The 19,027-nt window shown below is 35.4% G+C and overlaps 1 protein-coding gene across 1 annotated transcript; it reads right to left on the reverse strand.

The window, feature by feature from the left end:
* Positions 1–646: 646 nt before the first annotated feature.
* LOC131335667 (protein SCO1 homolog 1, mitochondrial) lies at positions 647–5,011 on the reverse strand. The gene is made up of 6 exons (XM_058371138.1): positions 4,528–5,011; positions 2,956–3,046; positions 2,269–2,481; positions 1,514–1,603; positions 1,270–1,402; positions 647–983 (listed from the first exon to the last, which is right to left on the reverse strand). Exons 1-6 carry the CDS (start codon positions 4,861–4,863, stop codon positions 866–868), a joined length of 981 nt encoding a protein of 326 aa, XP_058227121.1. The 5' UTR covers positions 4,864–5,011; the 3' UTR covers positions 647–865.
* Positions 5,012–19,027: the final 14,016 nt, after the last annotated feature.

Here is a 19,027-nt window from a genome sequence, read left to right on the forward strand (position 1 = left end):
TACCCCATCGGCAATCCGGACTGTCCAATCGTGTTTTGCCCTGTCCGAATTTGAAAGAAAAAAAATGGAAAGAGAGGTGGGGTGGGGGGAGGGAGGGAGAGGAATATGAACCGTCCAAAACATGTTTGGGCGGTCCGGATCGCAGGCGAGTTCCGTCACGTGATACTTGCTTGGCACCCAAGAACTTGTCATGGTAAACAAATGCAAGTTGTCCTTCGATCGGCTGCATAATTTAGAAACAAAAGGTTGATTTGTATAGCGTAGTAACTTTGGCATGGGCCGTCAGGCTGGCTTGTACAAGTGAGGCCATCTTTGTTAAATAAGCTAATAACGTCCTTTGGGCCTTAGAACAAAGTCACCGAACTACTACTACCAATTAAGTGATGGGGATTGGGCCCATATGGTCATTTTGTTCCCTCCCTAGCAGCCTTCGTAGACAATGCTGGAAGATACTATAAAATGGGTTTGTTCCTAAAGATGTTCGTTTCGGTGAATTGACAAAAACTGTAGCAAGATTTTTCAATTCGTTAATCCTAATCTATTTTATCCACTTGGGGAAGGGAATAAATGCTTACGGAAATCGAATCCTACCCATAAAAAAATTCTCTACCAATTGGGGTAGCATCCTGTAACTGAAAAAAGTGTAGGAATTGAAACTTCCTGTGACAGTTGCTATCATTTCCGTCATTCAAATCAAGAAGACAACTTTGAATCACTTACCAAAAGAAAAAAAAACTGGCAATGCTAATAGTAAAGCTCGCAATTTCTGCAAAACATCTCGGAAAAGCCACCCAAAAGAAATGGAAAATGATCTACCCAAAAAAATATAAGTTCAAGAATTCTGGGTACAACGCTCCATCCAAAATCACGCTTTTACTTTTTTGTACTGCTTTATTTCTTTAATTATGCCATCAGAAAGTGCATCAACATCATTGTTCTTCCCGTAAAACTTCACAAATTCCATGTTAGGGTCCATCAAGTACCTGCAGAATATAACAATAAAAATCAGCAGAACCTAGGAATTTCTATAATATCATTCAAGTTGAGCAAGCCCATGTCTCGTACGAAAAATTTGAGATAACGGATAAAAGGAAAAAGAAAACATTTCTAAGATTTGTAAAATATCAGTTAAAGTAGCGAAGAAATGTTTTCATTTTCCGAGCACCAATTGGTGAGGAAATGTTTTCATTTTTCGAGCACTGTGAAGCCAACATCAAACAACAGTCTAACAAATTCCAGTAAAGATATCCACATGAATGGTATACATACATGACTATTGAGTGATCGACAAGGTAGTCTGAGCCTTCCTCTTCTGTCTTCATATAGTAGACTCGATATGCACGAGCAACTTTCTTTATCTCCTCCGGGTTACCCGTTAGCCCAATCAAATTTGGGTGAAATTCTGCGACATTCAAATTCAAATGGATAATTTGAATGACATTTAAAAGCCTCATATGCAACTATCTAGTAGTAGCGCATCTCCAGTATGCAATTCCGATCTTATGAAAATCACCTTTGACATATTCATGAACTTGCTCAACAGTGTCTCTTTCAGGATCAACTGAGATAAATACTGGTACTACCTCAATCCCAGCACTTTTCTCTGCACCATAAAATGTAAAACGCAAGAAAGTCACAATCCTAAAGGTTAAAACTTAAAAGCATCAAGATAACTGCATATTCTCAAGTGAAGGATGATGCAACAACAGGCAGCAATAGGGAGAGTCATGCCCTCTAAATTTAGGCAAGGAATGCATAAAAATAAAATTTGCATGCCTAGTCAAAACATTTGGCAAGAATTCTGCCAATAGTCAAAATAAATGTACATCTTTTTCTCAAGTCCCGAAGCATTATTTTTATTCCTTCTTTGGGTCCCATGGTCCCTAAATTTGTAGAAATACATGTGTTCACCACCAATATACTCAGTAAACACATGTTATGATTTTCCAAGTAGTTCATGTCCACCAATAATACTACTTTATTGCTTTTCCACCACACGAGATTGTTTAAATTTTCAGATTCTCATGAAATGAAATGAAACTTTGCAAAAAACACATGATGATTTAAGTAATGAAAGATTTCCAATAAATTAGAGGTGTCTGATGTGCAGGTTAGGAGATTGGAGTTAAAAATAGCGTGAAAGATGTTAAATATCCAGTCTAATTAGATTAGACAGACACATCATGCTCAAACATATGGCATCAACATTTCCATTTCTGATCCCATATTCATTAAGCCCCAAATAACATGAAACAATTAGCAACTTACTTATTTTATCAACTGCAGCAGCAAGCTTTTGTAGCTCATCAGGGCAGATATCAGGGCAATGAGTGAAGCCAAAATACATCACCGTCCATTTTCCCAGAAAATCTCCATCAGTTACTGCCTTACCATTATGGTTGACAAGACTGAATGGACCACCAATGGCTGCTTTCCCCACAGATGGTCCCTGTTTTACTGCAATTGATGCATTGTTTATATCTGTAGCAAGAAAATTCCAATCAGTACAAGTTCAAAATGTGAAAAATGATCAACTATTATGATTAATCACCCACTAAGTGTAGACCGAACGCATACGTTAATCACTCTCCGTAAAGTGTAGACCAACTTATAAAATGTAGGACATAAATAAGTCCAAATAAAACAAGCTTGACCATCTATCATGATGCAAGCTTACCTATCTAAATAGGTTACAAATCCAAATAAAATAAGTGACAATAAAAGCAAGAAGCAAAAACACGAAGAATACAGTATTATTGATCTCTGTCAACAAACATCCACAGTCCTTGGATTCCTACTTACGCCACATAAATCAAAGGAAAACGTATCCATGACTCCAACTGGGTATTGATTACTAAGGAACCATCAAGAAAATATTCTTGAAAGAGTCCCATCACAACTTGTTTTGACTCAACAGCATGATTCAGTACCATCCTACTCACCGTAGGGATCTACCTTCAATATGCCGTCTCTTTTCGTTGTCATAGTAGAAGATCACACCTGCTCCAGTAGCAACCAGCAAAAGAAAGCTCAACCATGAGACAGGCTGCAAAGGGAAAATTGATCCATTTATCTTCAGCTATGAGTAATCATTAATGTATCGTTGGGACTGAGGAATCACAGTATGTGAGGCATGAAGCAGCTACACGAATGATTCAGGAAATAAAAGGAATTCCAAGCAGTTCTGGATATAGCCTGCACAGCTCTTGCTTAATGTCTGGATGTGGTAGGGTCCATTACATCACTTCAATTCAACTATAGGGGAGACCAGGAACAACACTACCAAGACAACATTGAACATAACTAGTATTTTTTCTATTCACTGAAGAATGAAATAGTGAGATGGAGGTTTTTGATGTTCCCATGAGAGGAACAACTAATATCGTCAATCCATTTAGATAGCCAGGGATGCGTAATGCATTCGATAAAAAGTCCACTGAAAGGAAATTCAGAATGCTTAACAAATTAAGTTCGTCAACATCTGGTACTTCAGAAATGATATTTTTTTCATTCGGATATTTGATTAGCACTGACGAAGGAAAGATCGAGATAGTGAATTGTTGAAACAGAAAAATGAATATCATCAGATTCATCTCTTACATTTTAGAATGTTTAGTCTACAAAGAATTTAAGAAAAAAAGTAAATTCGTCAAAGTCGCACAAAAAAAAAACAGGTGCATAGTGTCCCAGAATCAATGTTCAACTCAGGAGTACTGCAAGACGAAGGGTGATTATGCGCCTAGCATACAAAGAAGTGAACAAACACCATGTCTATGTTTGTACAGACATTTGAAAAATCAAATGAGGCCTTGTTGCAGTCTGTCACAGAGTTGAAAGCATTATCACTCGATATGATGATTTACTATAAATATCATCGTTTCAAATGAGCACTCAGCTAGTCACAGACGAAAAAGAAAAAAAGAAAAGAAGAAAGAAGCTTGTGTTCTAGAGCCGACCCTCTCAAAATTATCAATGCTGAGTACCTAAACTTTGAGGCAATACTGAATAGTTCGACATTTCATTCTGATCTTTCTTTTTTCTTTTTTCTTTTGTTTGAGTAGGGGCCAGGGGAGTTCCGGTAGAGATTAAATTACAAGGACTCCAAAATTCCGCGAATAATAAGTAAGAAAAACATGCTCAGCAAATGTAGAATCATGTACAAATGCATGAATCTGACATTGGGGAGTCGAATTGCCATGAGTTGACCGATTATCGTATTCCGATTGACGTGGGGAGATCTAATTTCAAATTCTTCGTTAAAAATAGCGTTGGCAAACCCATATAACTCGAAGGAAAATACAAAGAATACTGCTATTATAATAGGGTTTTGAAAAATTACGGTGAGGCAGTCACCCCTGCCAGCCCCCATCAATCCATCTCTGTCTCAAACAACCACGGATCCAAAAGCCAAACCAATTACTACCATAGACTACTAAAAGCGTTCATTCATTCGCAATAAAAGCAAAGCATACAATTGTTTGTTATGAAGGAGTAATAAATATGCGTAAGCGATGAATAGAAAAATACCCCGCCACGAACGGACTTCCCCTGCTCAGAAGTGTTCTGTGATTGATCGGACTTGTCCCCTTTACCGGAATTACCTTCCGAAGATCCACCCGTGGATGAACTCGCTTGACTGGCGGTAGCAGTACTGGTACTGCTACAGAGAAATCTACGGTATATAGCATCCAGATGAATCTCCGATTGAGGGAGAGGTGGGCGGAGTAGAGACTGAGGAGGAAATCCATGGAAGGGACGAAAAGGGGGATTGGTTGTTCTCAACTGGGAGAGGGTGATTTTGGAAGCGAGGGAACGATAGATGCAGCCGAGGGTTGGGTTTCTTGATAACGCAGTGGTCGCCATGGAAATGTGCTTCTTTGTTGTGGGGTCTCTCGAGATCTTTGCCGTGAGTCTGTGACACAATTCGCAAGCAAAGGTAGAGGTTTTACCTAAAACCCTAGACCAGCTCCAAGCCTTTTCTCAAACCAATTTACATTTGGGAAAAAATCTTGGGAAATTGATGTCTGCACTTCCCTTTTTATTATATACACTATTTTTTTTTTTACTTTTATTCACGTGAATTTATTTTTTCACTCTTTTATAAGTTTACTGTTTCACACATTAAAGGGTAATAGAGTAAATTCACATCAAATAAAGACAAAAAAATGAGTGTATATGTTAAAATGAGGAGCGTAGAAATCAATTCCCTTGATATGAGAATGATAGTTCAATGGAAATATTGGAGTGTAAGTGTATATATTTGCACAAAGTGAGGGGTGTTTGGGAGCCTATTTTTTGACTTTTTATTTTTAATTTTTCGACTTTTTGAATTATGGTCATAATGTATTTTGAATCTGGAAAATTGTTTGGATAATATGTCAGAATGTATTTTGCAACATGATTTGTATTTGAAAGATATGTGCAGAATGTATTCTGTAGGTCTTTTTGCTAACCAAAATAGAAAAAGTGGAAAATGAGAAAATCAAAAGCTCCTCCTACCCTTTTTTCCAATTCTCTTCTCCAAACAACAATTTGAAGAAATCATTCTGAAAATTGAGTTTTGGGTAGCCCTTGCCAAACACCTAAAACTTGAAAATGCAAAAAATAGTGTAAAATTTTGAATTTCACTTAATTTGAGTAAAAGTTTAGAATTCTGAAAATAATTTTGTACTCCGCGTTTTCATAAATGCACTCTAAAAGTTGTCTTCCATACTTCAAAATTTCAAATTATGGAGTATGCAATAAGAACAAAGAAGAAGAAATTTGAATTGTACTTGTAAAAAAGTAGAGTGCAAAAATTATTTCCTAATTCTTCAATACTCCAATTTTACGGACCCATTCGGAACTCATATTTATAATAGAGTTTTTGATTTTCAATATAAGACGTTTGCACATTAAAATTATTCTAGCTTAAAACAGTAAAAGTATATGAATTATTTTGTTTTCCTTTATTTAGGCTACGACAATACTCACATGCCTGGTTGTATATGAAAGAAATTAAAAAATGAGAATGTAAAATAATCTATTTTCTACTAAATCAAACCAAAATTATTAAGATTATAAGAAACTATTACACTAATAATATTCATAATAGTCTAAAATTAGATCTAATTTTCAAGAATATTTTAAAATCGTCAGGAGCCCGGATTCCCGCCCAACCCCAAGGTAGCTCGTTGACTACATGCGTTCCAAGTATCATAAATACCGGGCTTCCTCCCCACAAACATGACGTAGTACCTTTTATTTCCTACCATTCTAAGTCTGAAGAAGCAACCTACATTGAAGTGAATCTCAGATGAAGTATACTCTGTAATTTTAATGCTCCGGAAATTGCGGAGTTTTAAGGGGATTTGGTGGTTCCTTCGGCAAAGAAGTGGCCAGGTTTGAGGCGGTGGTTCTAGCGACATCTCCGATGACCAAGGTTTTATTTTCTTGTTTTTCTTTTCAGTTGGTTCTTGTTCATTCCCTGTTATGGAGTTTTTCGCTCTCTATGTGGAACTTTGTCTACCATTTTTGGGTATTTTTTTTGGAGAATTTTTCATAAGTCCACTATAGCACTTTTCAAATCCATCTAGTCCACTTCTAAGTTTCATAACTCATTAAGTCCACTAATAATTTTAATGAAAAAAATATCTCACCTAAGAAACAAGGGTCTTGTTTGGTTAACACGAAAATATATATTTTCTATTTTTTTTCGTTTTTGTTGCAATCAAGCCTCCGCCGCCACCACCACTGCCCCGCTGCCACCACCGCTGTCACTGCCGCCGCCGCCGCCATCACGCCACATATAATGTTATATGTGTAACAAAAAACGTATTTTTTCATTTTTCTCGATTTTTTGTATTGAACCCACTACACTTAACATTTAACGTTATATATGTGACAAATTTCTCTTTTTGCTTTTTCCTATTTTTCTTGTATTGATTTTTTAACGTTATATGAGTGATAAAAATGTCCTAGCATACAATATTATATGTGTGGTAAAAAATTTCTAACATGCAATATTTCTTTTTGATTTTTCTTGTTTTTAGTCTTTAACGTTATATGTTCGTCCATACAAAACATATAACATTATATGTGAGTTTTTTAATATCTAAATATCGCAAAAAAAAAAAAAACAGAACATATAACATTATATTTGAGCTTCTACAACTATGAATCTCACAAAAAAATAGAGCAGAACATATAACATTATATATGAGTTTCTGTAGTTCTAAATCTCATAAAAAACAGAATATATAACATTATATTTGAGCTTCTGTAACTCTAAGTCTTACAAAACATGACATATAAAATTATATGTTCTCAAAACAATATCATATCTTTTCAACAATATTATATATCTCAAAAAATAATATTATATGTTCACATATCATGCCACCATTATCCTTATTTTCAGTCGCACCTTGAATCCCAAGTTGAATGTTGATGAGGCCACAGGGAGTCGAGCTTCATTTTTTCACCGTTTCTTCATCGAATCCTTCAAAATTTGTGATTTTCTACCTCCAAATAGCATTCTCATAACCTCTATATTTACATATATACATATTCAAAACAACATAAACAACATTAATATATCTCAAAAACGAGATATAATATTATACGTCTAACCCAAGAAAAAACACATATTACACATGACAGAAGTTCACATATAACATTATATGCTCCATTGTCCATCACTTATTGAATTGGTCCGCGCAGCGGCTTCTTCGACTTGCTTCTGATAATATATTGATATATCCATATGTGCTTTTGAGAGGCCGCTGCACGGACCTATTTAATAAGAGAACATATAACGTTATTAGTTCCTCTCTTTTTTTTTTTGAATTTTACAGGACAAAATCTCACATACAACGTTATATGTTCTCTATGCAAATTAAAATATATTTTTTATGTCAATACAAACTCATTTATATATATATATATACACACACACACACACACACACACACACGTTATAAATATACCGTTATATATGACATAAGCTCATATATAACGTTATACGGTACAAAAGGTCATATATAAAGTTATATGTTCTATTTATTAAATAACATAAAATATTTCTAATCTAGAATGTTATATATTATTATATCTTTCTTTAACTAATAATGTTTTTAAAAAATGACATTAAATAACAACAAAAACACAAAAAAAAATATTTTTTGTGTGACACAAAAAACACACATATAACCTTACATATTTTTTCAGAAAATACAACCTGTTTCAATCTTATATGTCTAGCCCCAGAAAAAATACACATATAACCTTATATATTTATTCAAAAAACTCTAAATATATCAGAAACAAGTCGGAGAGACCGCTGCGCAGACCAAATCAATAAGTGATTGATGAAAAACACAAATATAACCTTATATATTTATTCAAAAAATTTCAGATCTCTAATCCTAAGAAAAGCACACATATAATCTTATGTATTTATTCAAAAACCTTCAAATCTGATAATTGCTCCTTCGGGGTCTGACAATCAACAGAACTGCTCCACTGGGGTCTGATAATTGCTCCACTGGGCTTTGTTGGGTAAACCAAAGTCTCCCTCTGAGATTCCGATTTTGGAAATTTGAATATTAAATTCAATTGTTCCACAGATAAGTTGGGTTCCTCCACCCAGAGGATTTGATCATAGCCAACTCCATTGGGTCTGTGATACTCTCGACTGATGCTCTCGAGGCTTGCGTCCTCGTCCTTATTCTTTTCCCAGGCGGACAGTTCACCAGGGGAGGGGAGGAGAGAGAGAGAGGGGGAGAGGGGAGGCTCAGATCTGTTTTGTGATCTAGGGTTTCTCTCTATATATGTTATATAGGAGGGTTTTTTTGGTCTTGAAAAATATCTCTTTTTAAGTAAATTAGAGTTATTAGGTTATATAACTATATTAGTGGACTAGATGAGTTATGAAATTTAGAAGTGGATTTAGTAAGTTACAAACATCTTATAGTAGACCTTCCACCAATTTTTTATATTTTTTTCATTTTACTTGGTGAGATCCTATTCAATCCACATGGCTAACCTAAAAGTCTCAAAAGTTGAGGATCATTTTTCCTAATGGAAGGTTCTGGATTTTGTAGCCCTTTGGGTAGTTTTTAATGATTAAATAGATACTCCTAAATAAATAGTTCCGACTATTATGTAAATAATGCAAATTGTCCTCCGACTAAGTGCAATTTTATTCAGGTGAATGTTACCCTCCTTCTTATTTGTTGAAATTAAGTCTCACCCCTGCAATATACTTTTTGATAAGCATGACATAACTTTGTGGTAAGACCCACACCATTTCAACCAATAAGAAGATCGGTAATATTCAAGGACAGAACCAGAATTTTACCCTGGCAGTAGCGAAATGTATACTAAAAAAATCTAGTGGTGGCGAGACTATATAAGTTGGACATAATTTTTTTTTTACATATAATAATTGCATTTTCTAAAATTCTTGTCGTGGCAGTCACCGCCACTAAACCCCCCCGATCTCCTCCTTGGTAATACTCACTCTCTTTTATAAAATTAAATTCCCTCGCGCTGCATAATTTAGAAACAGAAGGTTGATTTGTGTAGCGTATAACTTTGGTCTGGGCCGTCGGGCTTACTTATACAAGTCAGGCCAGTTTGTTAAAATTATTTAATAATGTCATTTGGACCTTAGAACAAAGTGATGGGGATTGGGCCCTTATTTTCATACTCGTAGTATTTTGTTATCTCTCTAGCAGCTAGCCTTCGTCACCAATGCTGGAAGAGAAAAATGGTTCCCTAATGATGTTCATTTTGGTGAATTGACAAAGCTGTTGTAAGATTCGACGACAAAAATATTATGGTATTGAACAACCCAAAAGGGTTTTGATTTTATCACGAGACTGTTACTTAACCATTACAATAAGATTCACAAACACGCATGCCAATTACAATCACTTCTTATATATTCCATCAACATCCATAATTAATCACGTATACATCGCCTTAATTTGATCTTTTACCAAATCAACTCTTGGTAAGACCATCTACCTCCTTCATGACCACTCTATCCTCTTGAATCAGTGACCCAAACTCGAGATTGTCGGAATCATCTTTGGTGCCAATGTACGAGCAGTTGCACAACTCGAGAGACGAGAAAAATGTGGCCTTGACTCCATTAAGGAGCTTTGTAGCCACACCATGGCCCTTTTTGGAACCAGGCGCGCTATGGGTTGTGCCTGGTGGTTTTTGGACCCTAGACAAAGCTGCAGAACTCTTCTCTTCACAATAGCCAGGGTTGATGCAATTCATGCACTTGCTATTTTTTCTCATTTATGGAATAGGCATGGAAACCAAAGTAAAGAATTTCTAGACCAACATAACATGGAATGTAGCACGACCATATACTGCAACCAAGGATAACTTAAAGAACAGGGTCACTTGAAGGATTCAAATGCACTAATCTACCCCACATACTTGGATTGATCAAAGGGTTTTGTACCTATTCTTTGCCAACCAACTGGGGCTAGCTCTATCGGCCAAGACTTAATTTGCATCTCATTAAGAGATCAGAAATTCGAATCTCCCCACCAACATGTCGGTATTCTTCTCTTAAATGGGCTTTTCATTTCTTTCTTTGTATCTACCCTATTATAGACTTAGTTCTTGTATTGGTTGAGTTGTTAGGCTTGGTTGTCTCGTGGAATTTCACAATTGATGCAATGTCACGTATTTGTATTTTCTACTTCATATATGGTGTAAATGATAACTTTTATCGATTGAAAAAAAAAATTCTTTGCCTAAAAACTACATAAAGAATCCCTAAAATGGGAAATGACAATATATAATCATTGGAATAATTTGGGGTGAGATTGATATTTGATACTTTCTTTTATGTTTTCCCTCTTCTACACTTTCATAATCGACACACACGTAAAAAAATTATCTGAGGGAAACAGAGATGCATATTGTGATAAACTCGAGAAACTTTCTTGGTAAAAGAAAAACTACAGAAATTTTATATCTAACTCAACAACTTAAGTTATTAGTCGGTGATGTTCCAAAATTATATTAAACGATCACTTATTTCATATTCAAGTAACGTCAGATTGTATTCATTTGCATCCCCTTCATGTGTAGTCAGGCACGGCTCTAAGATTTTAATACAGTGGTGATAAAAAAAATGTCATAATTTCTTTTTTACATAAAGTATAAATATTTATTTCGGTTAGAAATTTATTGGGTTTGATTTAGTATAATGTTTTGTAGAGCTATAAATAGTATCTACTTACTCACAAATTTAAGTGGATTTTAACTTCTTTTTTTTGCGTGCGATTGATTCTGCGCCGACAATATTTAGGAAATACCAAAGTATATGTAAAATAAATACAAATTTCAATGCATTTTTTTGAAATAGGAGGTTCGCTTGAACCCCTTCAATACAATAGAGCCGTCCCTGTGTGTTCCATACCTAAACAAGGTGAAATCGTATTCCTTAACATAAACATCCACGTATGGGCAAACTTACTTTGATGATGCAGTAACAAAACACGGTCCTGCTAACCTCCGTCCACTAGATGGAGAATAATATGTCAATAATTTCAAATAAGTTCGGATATTAATACATATCTTACGGATATTAATACACTTTTATAAATATTAATACACATTTCTCTGAAATCAATACATCTTTTACCTAGTATCCTACACCCTTTTGGGAATCCAAAACCTAATTTGATGATATATCTATGCGAGCGAAGTTCATTTTGTTTCAATTTTGTTGTGAGTGTCATCTCGAATAAAACTTGTTGGATGCCCATATCCGGTTAGCACTCTGCCCGCTATGTCCAATCCAATTATTAGTAGTGGATAATTTTTCATGGTAGGCAATCCCCATAAATTCTTTTACTATTTTTTTTTTTTTTGTGTGAATGCTCTGTTTTCTCATGTCACGATTTCCTGTTTCATCACTACAAATATCCTCGTCATGGAATGGATTTGCTTAATTAGCTTGTCGCACTGCTATTTATCTTCAAAAATGCCGAACCAAACGCACTGGGACTTGAACATGTGAAATTCCCTTCAAACATACCGTTGTTATGACGCTGACAAAGGGATTTGATAAGAGCCACAGCCCACAACCATCTAAACTTAGAGGCGAGATTCATGTTTTTCTCTTTCGAAATCAAGAACGGGAACCTCTTGATTCTTAAACCACGAGCTCAAATTTTTCAATCAGAGTCTCACTCAAACTTTTGATTGATCTTCAATGTTTCCCCGTCAGAGCCCGTTGATTAATGTGGCTGGTGGCGGATGCTGACAAAGAAGTAAAGGCAAACTATAATTATATATAAACCCCACAAAACAGTTGACGAAATTTGGATCCTTTTGGCCGTTATTGTCTATTCCACTTTTTTGTACTATTAAAGAGGGAATGAGACTACGAAAAGGGAAGAGCTTTATTTCCGTCTGAATTCGTCCTTGTGTTCACACTTCAAAAAACTAGCCCTATTACAAACGGGTCTTCAATATCATGCTATATGGCTCGTAGCCTGGGCCGATAGCTAGTATTCTTCGCTAAAGTGATCGAGTCATGAGGATTAGACTGCCTACTTATTACGACATCTCTCTAATATTTACCGTGACATTAGGAAAGCTAATTGTGTGTACTAATTACAGAGTCCATGCATAATTGCTGCACAGGATGGAGTGAAAAGCTCTGGCCTTATTCGTGTGGCCTAAGGTAAGAGTCGTGCATGAACGGAAATGCTTCGGTTGGGAGCGGGTCCATGATTTTTGTGTTTTGTCACGTCATATGAAACAAAAATAGACGCATGTGAAAGTGCCACTAAATTGATTTGTCATGTTCAATCACACGATTCATTTGAAACGTCTGCCTTGTACTTCACGCCGAAAAGTAGTTGAAATATCGGGGATAAGTACTAATGTATTCGTCTCAAAAGAATTTTGTTGTAGCCCGTTTATAAGAACTTATTGGGGGCACTTGCCTCCACGTACTCGGGCTATATATAGCGACCAAACTTGAGTCTAAATTAACGTATCATATGTATTCAACGTCACCTAATGTGACGAACTAAAATAAAATATCGAATACAATACCACTGCCAAATTTTTGTGTGGTAACTGTAGCATTATCGTGCGTGAATCTAATGTAAATTTATTCATAATGGCATTAAATAATTAACGACCTACATTACGCCAGGGTTTAGAACTATCAATACAAACATTAAGCGGAACTTAAGAAATCAAGAGCGGCGTACTCAGATCCATTTATGCGGAACTTGAGCGATCCAGTAAGTGATGACCATAATTTTACTAGAGCATTAAGCCCTAGGTGGAAGACGGGTTTCTCTTCATTGTCTTTCTTTTTAGCTATTTAGTATATTACGTTAAATTAATGGAACCCTAGACGTTCTCTTATAGGCAGAGAGATGACCGGTTTTCTTAATGAATGTTATACTTACTTCCTATCAAAATAGAGTCTATTTAAGAAATAACTTCTCCATTTGACCAATAGAATAGAATAAAAGATATGGAGAATCCTATTCAACCAATAATCAATATATGCCATATAAAATATGTAAGCCACCACAATGATTAAATTAAAATTTAGTCTTACACGTATTTGAAGGACCTGGTTGGGGGCTCGGAGAAGTGGGACCAAGGCTGTATCAGTTTTTGAAAAAAAAAATTGAGTTTTTTGAAAAGTGGGAAAAAGAGGATCCAAACGTTGCATTAGAATTCTGAATTTTTACGTTTGCATGCAGGTCCTCTTCCTTCAGAACAGAAAGACTGCAATGGAAATGCTTTGTTTTTGGTTCTTTCTCAGCATTAAAGCAAATCTGAAAATGAGGCAGATGAAGATTTGAGCACAGAAGTCCTATTTGAGGTATGCAATAATTCTTTTTGAGTTCGAATCTTAATAGTTGTAAGAACACTTTTTTCGCGCCTATAAATAACAACACTTAAATATTTTACACTCACATGCAAAGCATCCACAGTGATATAATTAAAATGTTAAGGTTAGCAACATTTGCTCAAAAAAGAGCTCACAGTGGAATAATCAAACTTAACAACCTCTTAGCAACTCATCAAATTTTTACCCTTGGATAATCAAAACTAGCAACTTTTTGCGAATAATCAAATTTAGTTGTCCCAACATTTTCTCAATTAAGTACACCATCATAACACAAAAACCTTCTCTCTCTTCCATTTTCAACATATTTCTAAGAAAAATACTTTTAAAAAAAGTTTCTATTTTTTTTTTGCAAAAACTATTTTTTTTTTCAAAACAATTTTTTTTTTACAAAACTATTTTTTTATTAAAACTGTTTTTCCCAAAACTTTTATTTTTTGCAAAAACTATTTTTTTTTCAAAAACTATTCTTTTAAAAAAAATTCAAAAACTATTTTTTTATTCCAAAATTTTTTTTTTTAACTTTTTCCTAAAAAAAAATTTTAATCAAAGTTTTCAAAATTTGATTTTCTCTTTTTCTAATAACCTATTTTTATTAGTTTGAAACCTATTTTTAAAAAATTATTTTCTATGTTCACAATTTTTAGATTTTTATAAATTGAAAGGTGATGCAGCAAGTTTTGTTTATTCAAATTTGATTGTATCATTGTGGACTTTTATATTGCTAACCTTAATAATCCCTTAAATGCATAATCAAAAGATGATGTGACAATTTTTGATTATTAACTTTTGGTTATTCCACTGTGGATGCTCTTAAGTCTTCTCTCTTGACCTCTTTTTTTTTTTTTTTACTTTAACTCAAAACAGTTCTAAACTTTCGAGCAAAATGACTACTGCTAAATGATCAATTGTTTAGGTCCATGGATCATAACCCATGGGAAGTCATAGTACCTAGCTAGGGACCATTGCCTACTATTTTTTAGACCCGTTTTTGAAACAATATTTCAAAAGTTCTGCGTGGCCATCTTTACCTTGCTTTCGATGGTCCCCATTCTCCTTGACTTGTTCGAAAAAGAGGGAAGCCCAGTGCTTGCCTCTTGTGGAACCACAACAGTGTTTATTGGGGCTGCTATTATGTTGTTCATCATTGAAACGGCTTTTTATGTGTCTATTTTTATTCACAAGGGTTTTAGAACTATTCACTACCTTTGGATTAATATAACTTTTGGGGTTGTTGAATTAACCCATCACACCATGCACATTGTCACCATAACTTACACGTTTAGGGCTGCTCTTACAAGAGAGCCAATATCACATTCTTGTGTCACTCTTCTTCAAGCAGCAATGTGGTTTACTCTATTTTTACTCATCTCTAAAAAAAAATTTGAATTTATAGAGGCTACTCGTTGAAAGTTTCGTGTGGTCGCCCTGAGATAGAAGTTGTAATGCATGCATCGGCAGGAAAGAGGCTTCAAGATACTATTGTTAAGTATCACAAAGTCTACAGGAAAGTTCTCCTTCTGTTGGAGCATGGTAAAATCCTATCCAGTCGTTCTGGTGCTGAGATGGATGCGTATTTGACGGCGATCTTCATTGATCATTTCAGAGCATTACTGTCAAGAAACCCGACCGAGACCGTGGATATATGATACCTGATGCTTTAGAGACTTCAATCCTTTTTCTGCCACTTTCTGTTCTTGTTTGGGAGGAGTTGTTTATCTCAAGTAGAGTCCTTTCGTAACTTTTTCTTTCTTTTTCTTCCCAAGTAGAGAGGAAAAAAAGAAAAAACCCTACACTAGCTCTACTTGGGAAGAAAAAGAAAGAAAAAGCTACGAAAGGACCCTATTTAAGATAAACAACTCCTCCTAAACAAGAACAGAAAGTGACAGAAAAAGAATTGAAGTCTTTAAAGCATCAGGCATGATATATCCACGGTCTCGGTTGGGTTTCTTGACAGTAATGCTCTGAAATGATCAATGAAGATAGTATTCATCGCCGTCAAATACGCATCTATCTCAGCATCGAAACGACCGGAGAGGATTCTACCATGCTCCAACAGAAGGAGAGCTTTCCTGTAGACTTCATGATACTCAACAATAGTATCTTGAAGCCTCTTTCCCACCAATGCATGGATTACAACTTCTATCTCGTGACGACCACATGAAACTTTCAATGAGTAGCCTCTATAAATCCAGAAAGAAACTTTAGAGATGAGTAAAAATAGAATAAACCACATTACTGCTTGAAGAAGAGTGACACAGGAATGTGATATTGGCTTTCTTATAAAAGCAGCCCTAAACGTGTAGGTTAGGGTGACAACGTGCATGGTGTGATGGGTCAATTTTCAGCAACCCCAAAAGTTATATTAATCCAAAGGTAGTGAATAGTTCTAAAACCCATGTGAATAGAAATAGACACATAAAAAGCCATTTCAATGATGAACAACATAACAACAACCCCAATAAACAATGTTGTGGTTCCACAAGAGGCAAGCATTGGGCTTCCCTCTTTTTCGAACAAGTTAACGAGAATGGGGACCATCGAAAGCAAGGTGAAGATGGCCACGTAGAGCTTTGGAAATATTATTTAAAAAATGGATCTAAAAAATAGGAGGTAATGGTCCCTAGCTAAGTACTATTACTTCCCATGGGTTGAGATCCATGGACCTAAACAACTGATCATTAGCAGTAGTCATTTTGCTCGAAAGTTTGGAATTGTTTTGCGTTGAAGTAAAAAAGCGAAAACAGAGAGGTCAAAAGAGAAGACTTAAGCTGCATGTGAGTATAGAATATCTAAGTGATGTTATTTATAGGTGCGAAAAAAAATTTCTTGCAACTATTAAGATTCGAACTCGAAGAGAACTATTGCATACCTCAAATAGGGTTTCTATGCTCAAATCTTCATCTACCTCATTTTCAGATTTGCTTTAATGCCGAGAAAGGACCAAAACAAAGCATTTCCATTGTAGTCTTTTTGTTCTGAAGGAAGAGAACCTGCATGCAAAAGTGAAAATTCAGAATTCTAAGTTTGTATTGAGAGAGAGAGAGAGAGAGAGAGAGAGAGAGAGAGAGAGAGAGAGAGAGAGAGAGAGAGAGAGAGAGAGAGAGAGAGCGCATTTCTAGCTGCTTCAATTCTGATTTGCTGAAACGCCAGTTGGATTGGTTGAGGGTTGAACGGCTAGGCTCCGGCCCGTTCCTGAAAGGGAAATAAGTACTTATTTTTTAAGAATGCAATTTTAAGCTCAAAAATCATGTGTTTATGCAAATAATTTTTATATCAATATGTATCTTATTTGATAATTCTCATTGAAATCTTTAATATGGTGCAAAAAAAAATTAAAAAATTATTTTTCATTTATATTATTTTTGAATTTGAAAATGTGAAATAAGTACTTATTTTTTAAAAAAATGTTTTGGAACGAAGCCTATTCTGTATTGAGAGAGAGAGAGAGGAGTACATATTGGAGACTGGAGCTGGAGAGAGAGAGAAAGAGAAAGCAAGAGATGGATAGAGAGTAGTAAAGACAGACTGGGGAGGGAGAGAGAGAGAGAGAGAGAGAGGGGGGGGGGGGGGGGGGGGGGGGGGGGGGGCGGGGGGGGTGAAGCAATCCGTATTGGTCATAGAGGAGCTTGAGATTGAGTTCATTATCAATAATGATTTTGTCGCTCTTTTTTTTTATTTTAATTTTGATGAATTTACTAAAATATTCTTACACTTTATGTGTAACGCCCCGAAAATTTGAAGACATTTAAAAAATATTGAAAAGAGATTTCCAATAATATTTTTCTTTTCCAGACTTTAAAATTTCCAAAGACAATTTTCCCAAGAGAAATCTCTAAATTTACTACGCCATTGTTCCAAAAGCCCGTGTCACCATATTACAACCATATCAAATGTAATTTAAGTTTTTGAATTTACCAAAATATTACAATTCCCAATAAACCAGAATGCTCTCAAAATAAGGTCGATTTAAATTAGTCAGAGCAACTAAAGGACGGAATTCAAAGTCGACAATCTCTTCATTAATCATCATTAAATCATTTTTTGCCTACGGCCCTTTTGTTCCGTTTTCAATACAAGGTGTTTGAGTTACCAGGGCAACATAGTACCGTGAGCGATGACGCTCAGTAGCCAAAACCCACCCGAACCCATACCTTACAAGCAGCAAGAAAATAAAATTGAAATGCTTTGACATAACATAAAAAGAGAACAATCAATTATTTCATTACTATTCTTCAACCTATGTGAATTCTCGGGTCTTATCCATAGATCTGTTCCTACTCTTTACCTCTAACACAAGACACTAGGGTGGTCCGACTCTCTTTTTTCAGATCGGGATGAAAGATACGTAAGTTACGTACTCGGGTATTCCATCCGCGACCATAAGTTCGGATAAAAACTTCACCGGCAAAGCACAAGCGCCGTCTAGCCCGGGTTGTGACACAAACACAATGCCACCCTTATATCCCGTCCCAACATCCGAGAGTCGATCACCACCATGCTATACCCAGGGTTTCGAAAATCAACAATTCACAAATCCACCACCAATCAATCTCTAATCAAAACATCACCGCGGGTTCCAAGCCCGAAATTCAAATTTCAGTATCTCACTTTATTATCTTTTCCATTAATCCTATCTTCACGTCTAATAAGTTAAATCTGCACATCGTAACCAACCTCGAAAACCTATTTGTCCAATCTATTAGTACAACAACATATCACACAGTCCACATTTTCACAATACAGGCTAACATACTAATAATGTTTAATCGAGCAATAAAAGTTATTTTGCTATAGAACTAATTATGCCACAAAAATAATCATGCGATACAACTAATAATGCCAAAAAAATAATCATGCGATACAACTAATAATGCCATAAAAATAATCATGCGATTTAATCATTCAGTATACTAATCATGCGATGAAAATTTATAAAAGAAAAATATTAAAGTCACTCCTCTTGTTTTTCTTTTCCTTTTTCAGAACCAAAAATCTACGTTTATTCTATATCATTTCGGAGTGTTGACGGTATTAATAAAATTCATATTTGCAACAAAACTAGGATCGAACCGAAACTTATTAACTTCGGGGCTAAAAATATCATTTCTTCGTATGCTAGGGTGGATT

Source organism: Rhododendron vialii, chromosome 8a (genome assembly GCF_030253575.1).
Source record: "Rhododendron vialii isolate Sample 1 chromosome 8a, ASM3025357v1".
NCBI lineage: Eukaryota > Viridiplantae > Streptophyta > Magnoliopsida > Ericales > Ericaceae > Rhododendron > Rhododendron vialii.

What these genes read in the sequence shown, in the direction of transcription:
- LOC131335667 (XM_058371138.1), bottom strand. Translation starts at nt 4,863, where the DNA reads ATGGCGACCACTGCGTTATCAAGAAACCCAACCCTCGGCTGCATCTAT. An exon ending in GGAAGTCCGTTCGTGGCGGG is followed by an intron (nt 3,047 to 4,527) that starts GTATTTTTCTAT and finishes TTCCCTTTGCAG; the next exon opens with CCTGTCTCATGGTTGAGCTT. An exon ending in TGCTGCAGTTGATAAAATAA is followed by an intron (nt 1,604 to 2,268) that starts GTAAGTTGCTAA and finishes TTTATGGTGCAG; the next exon opens with AGAAAAGTGCTGGGATTGAG.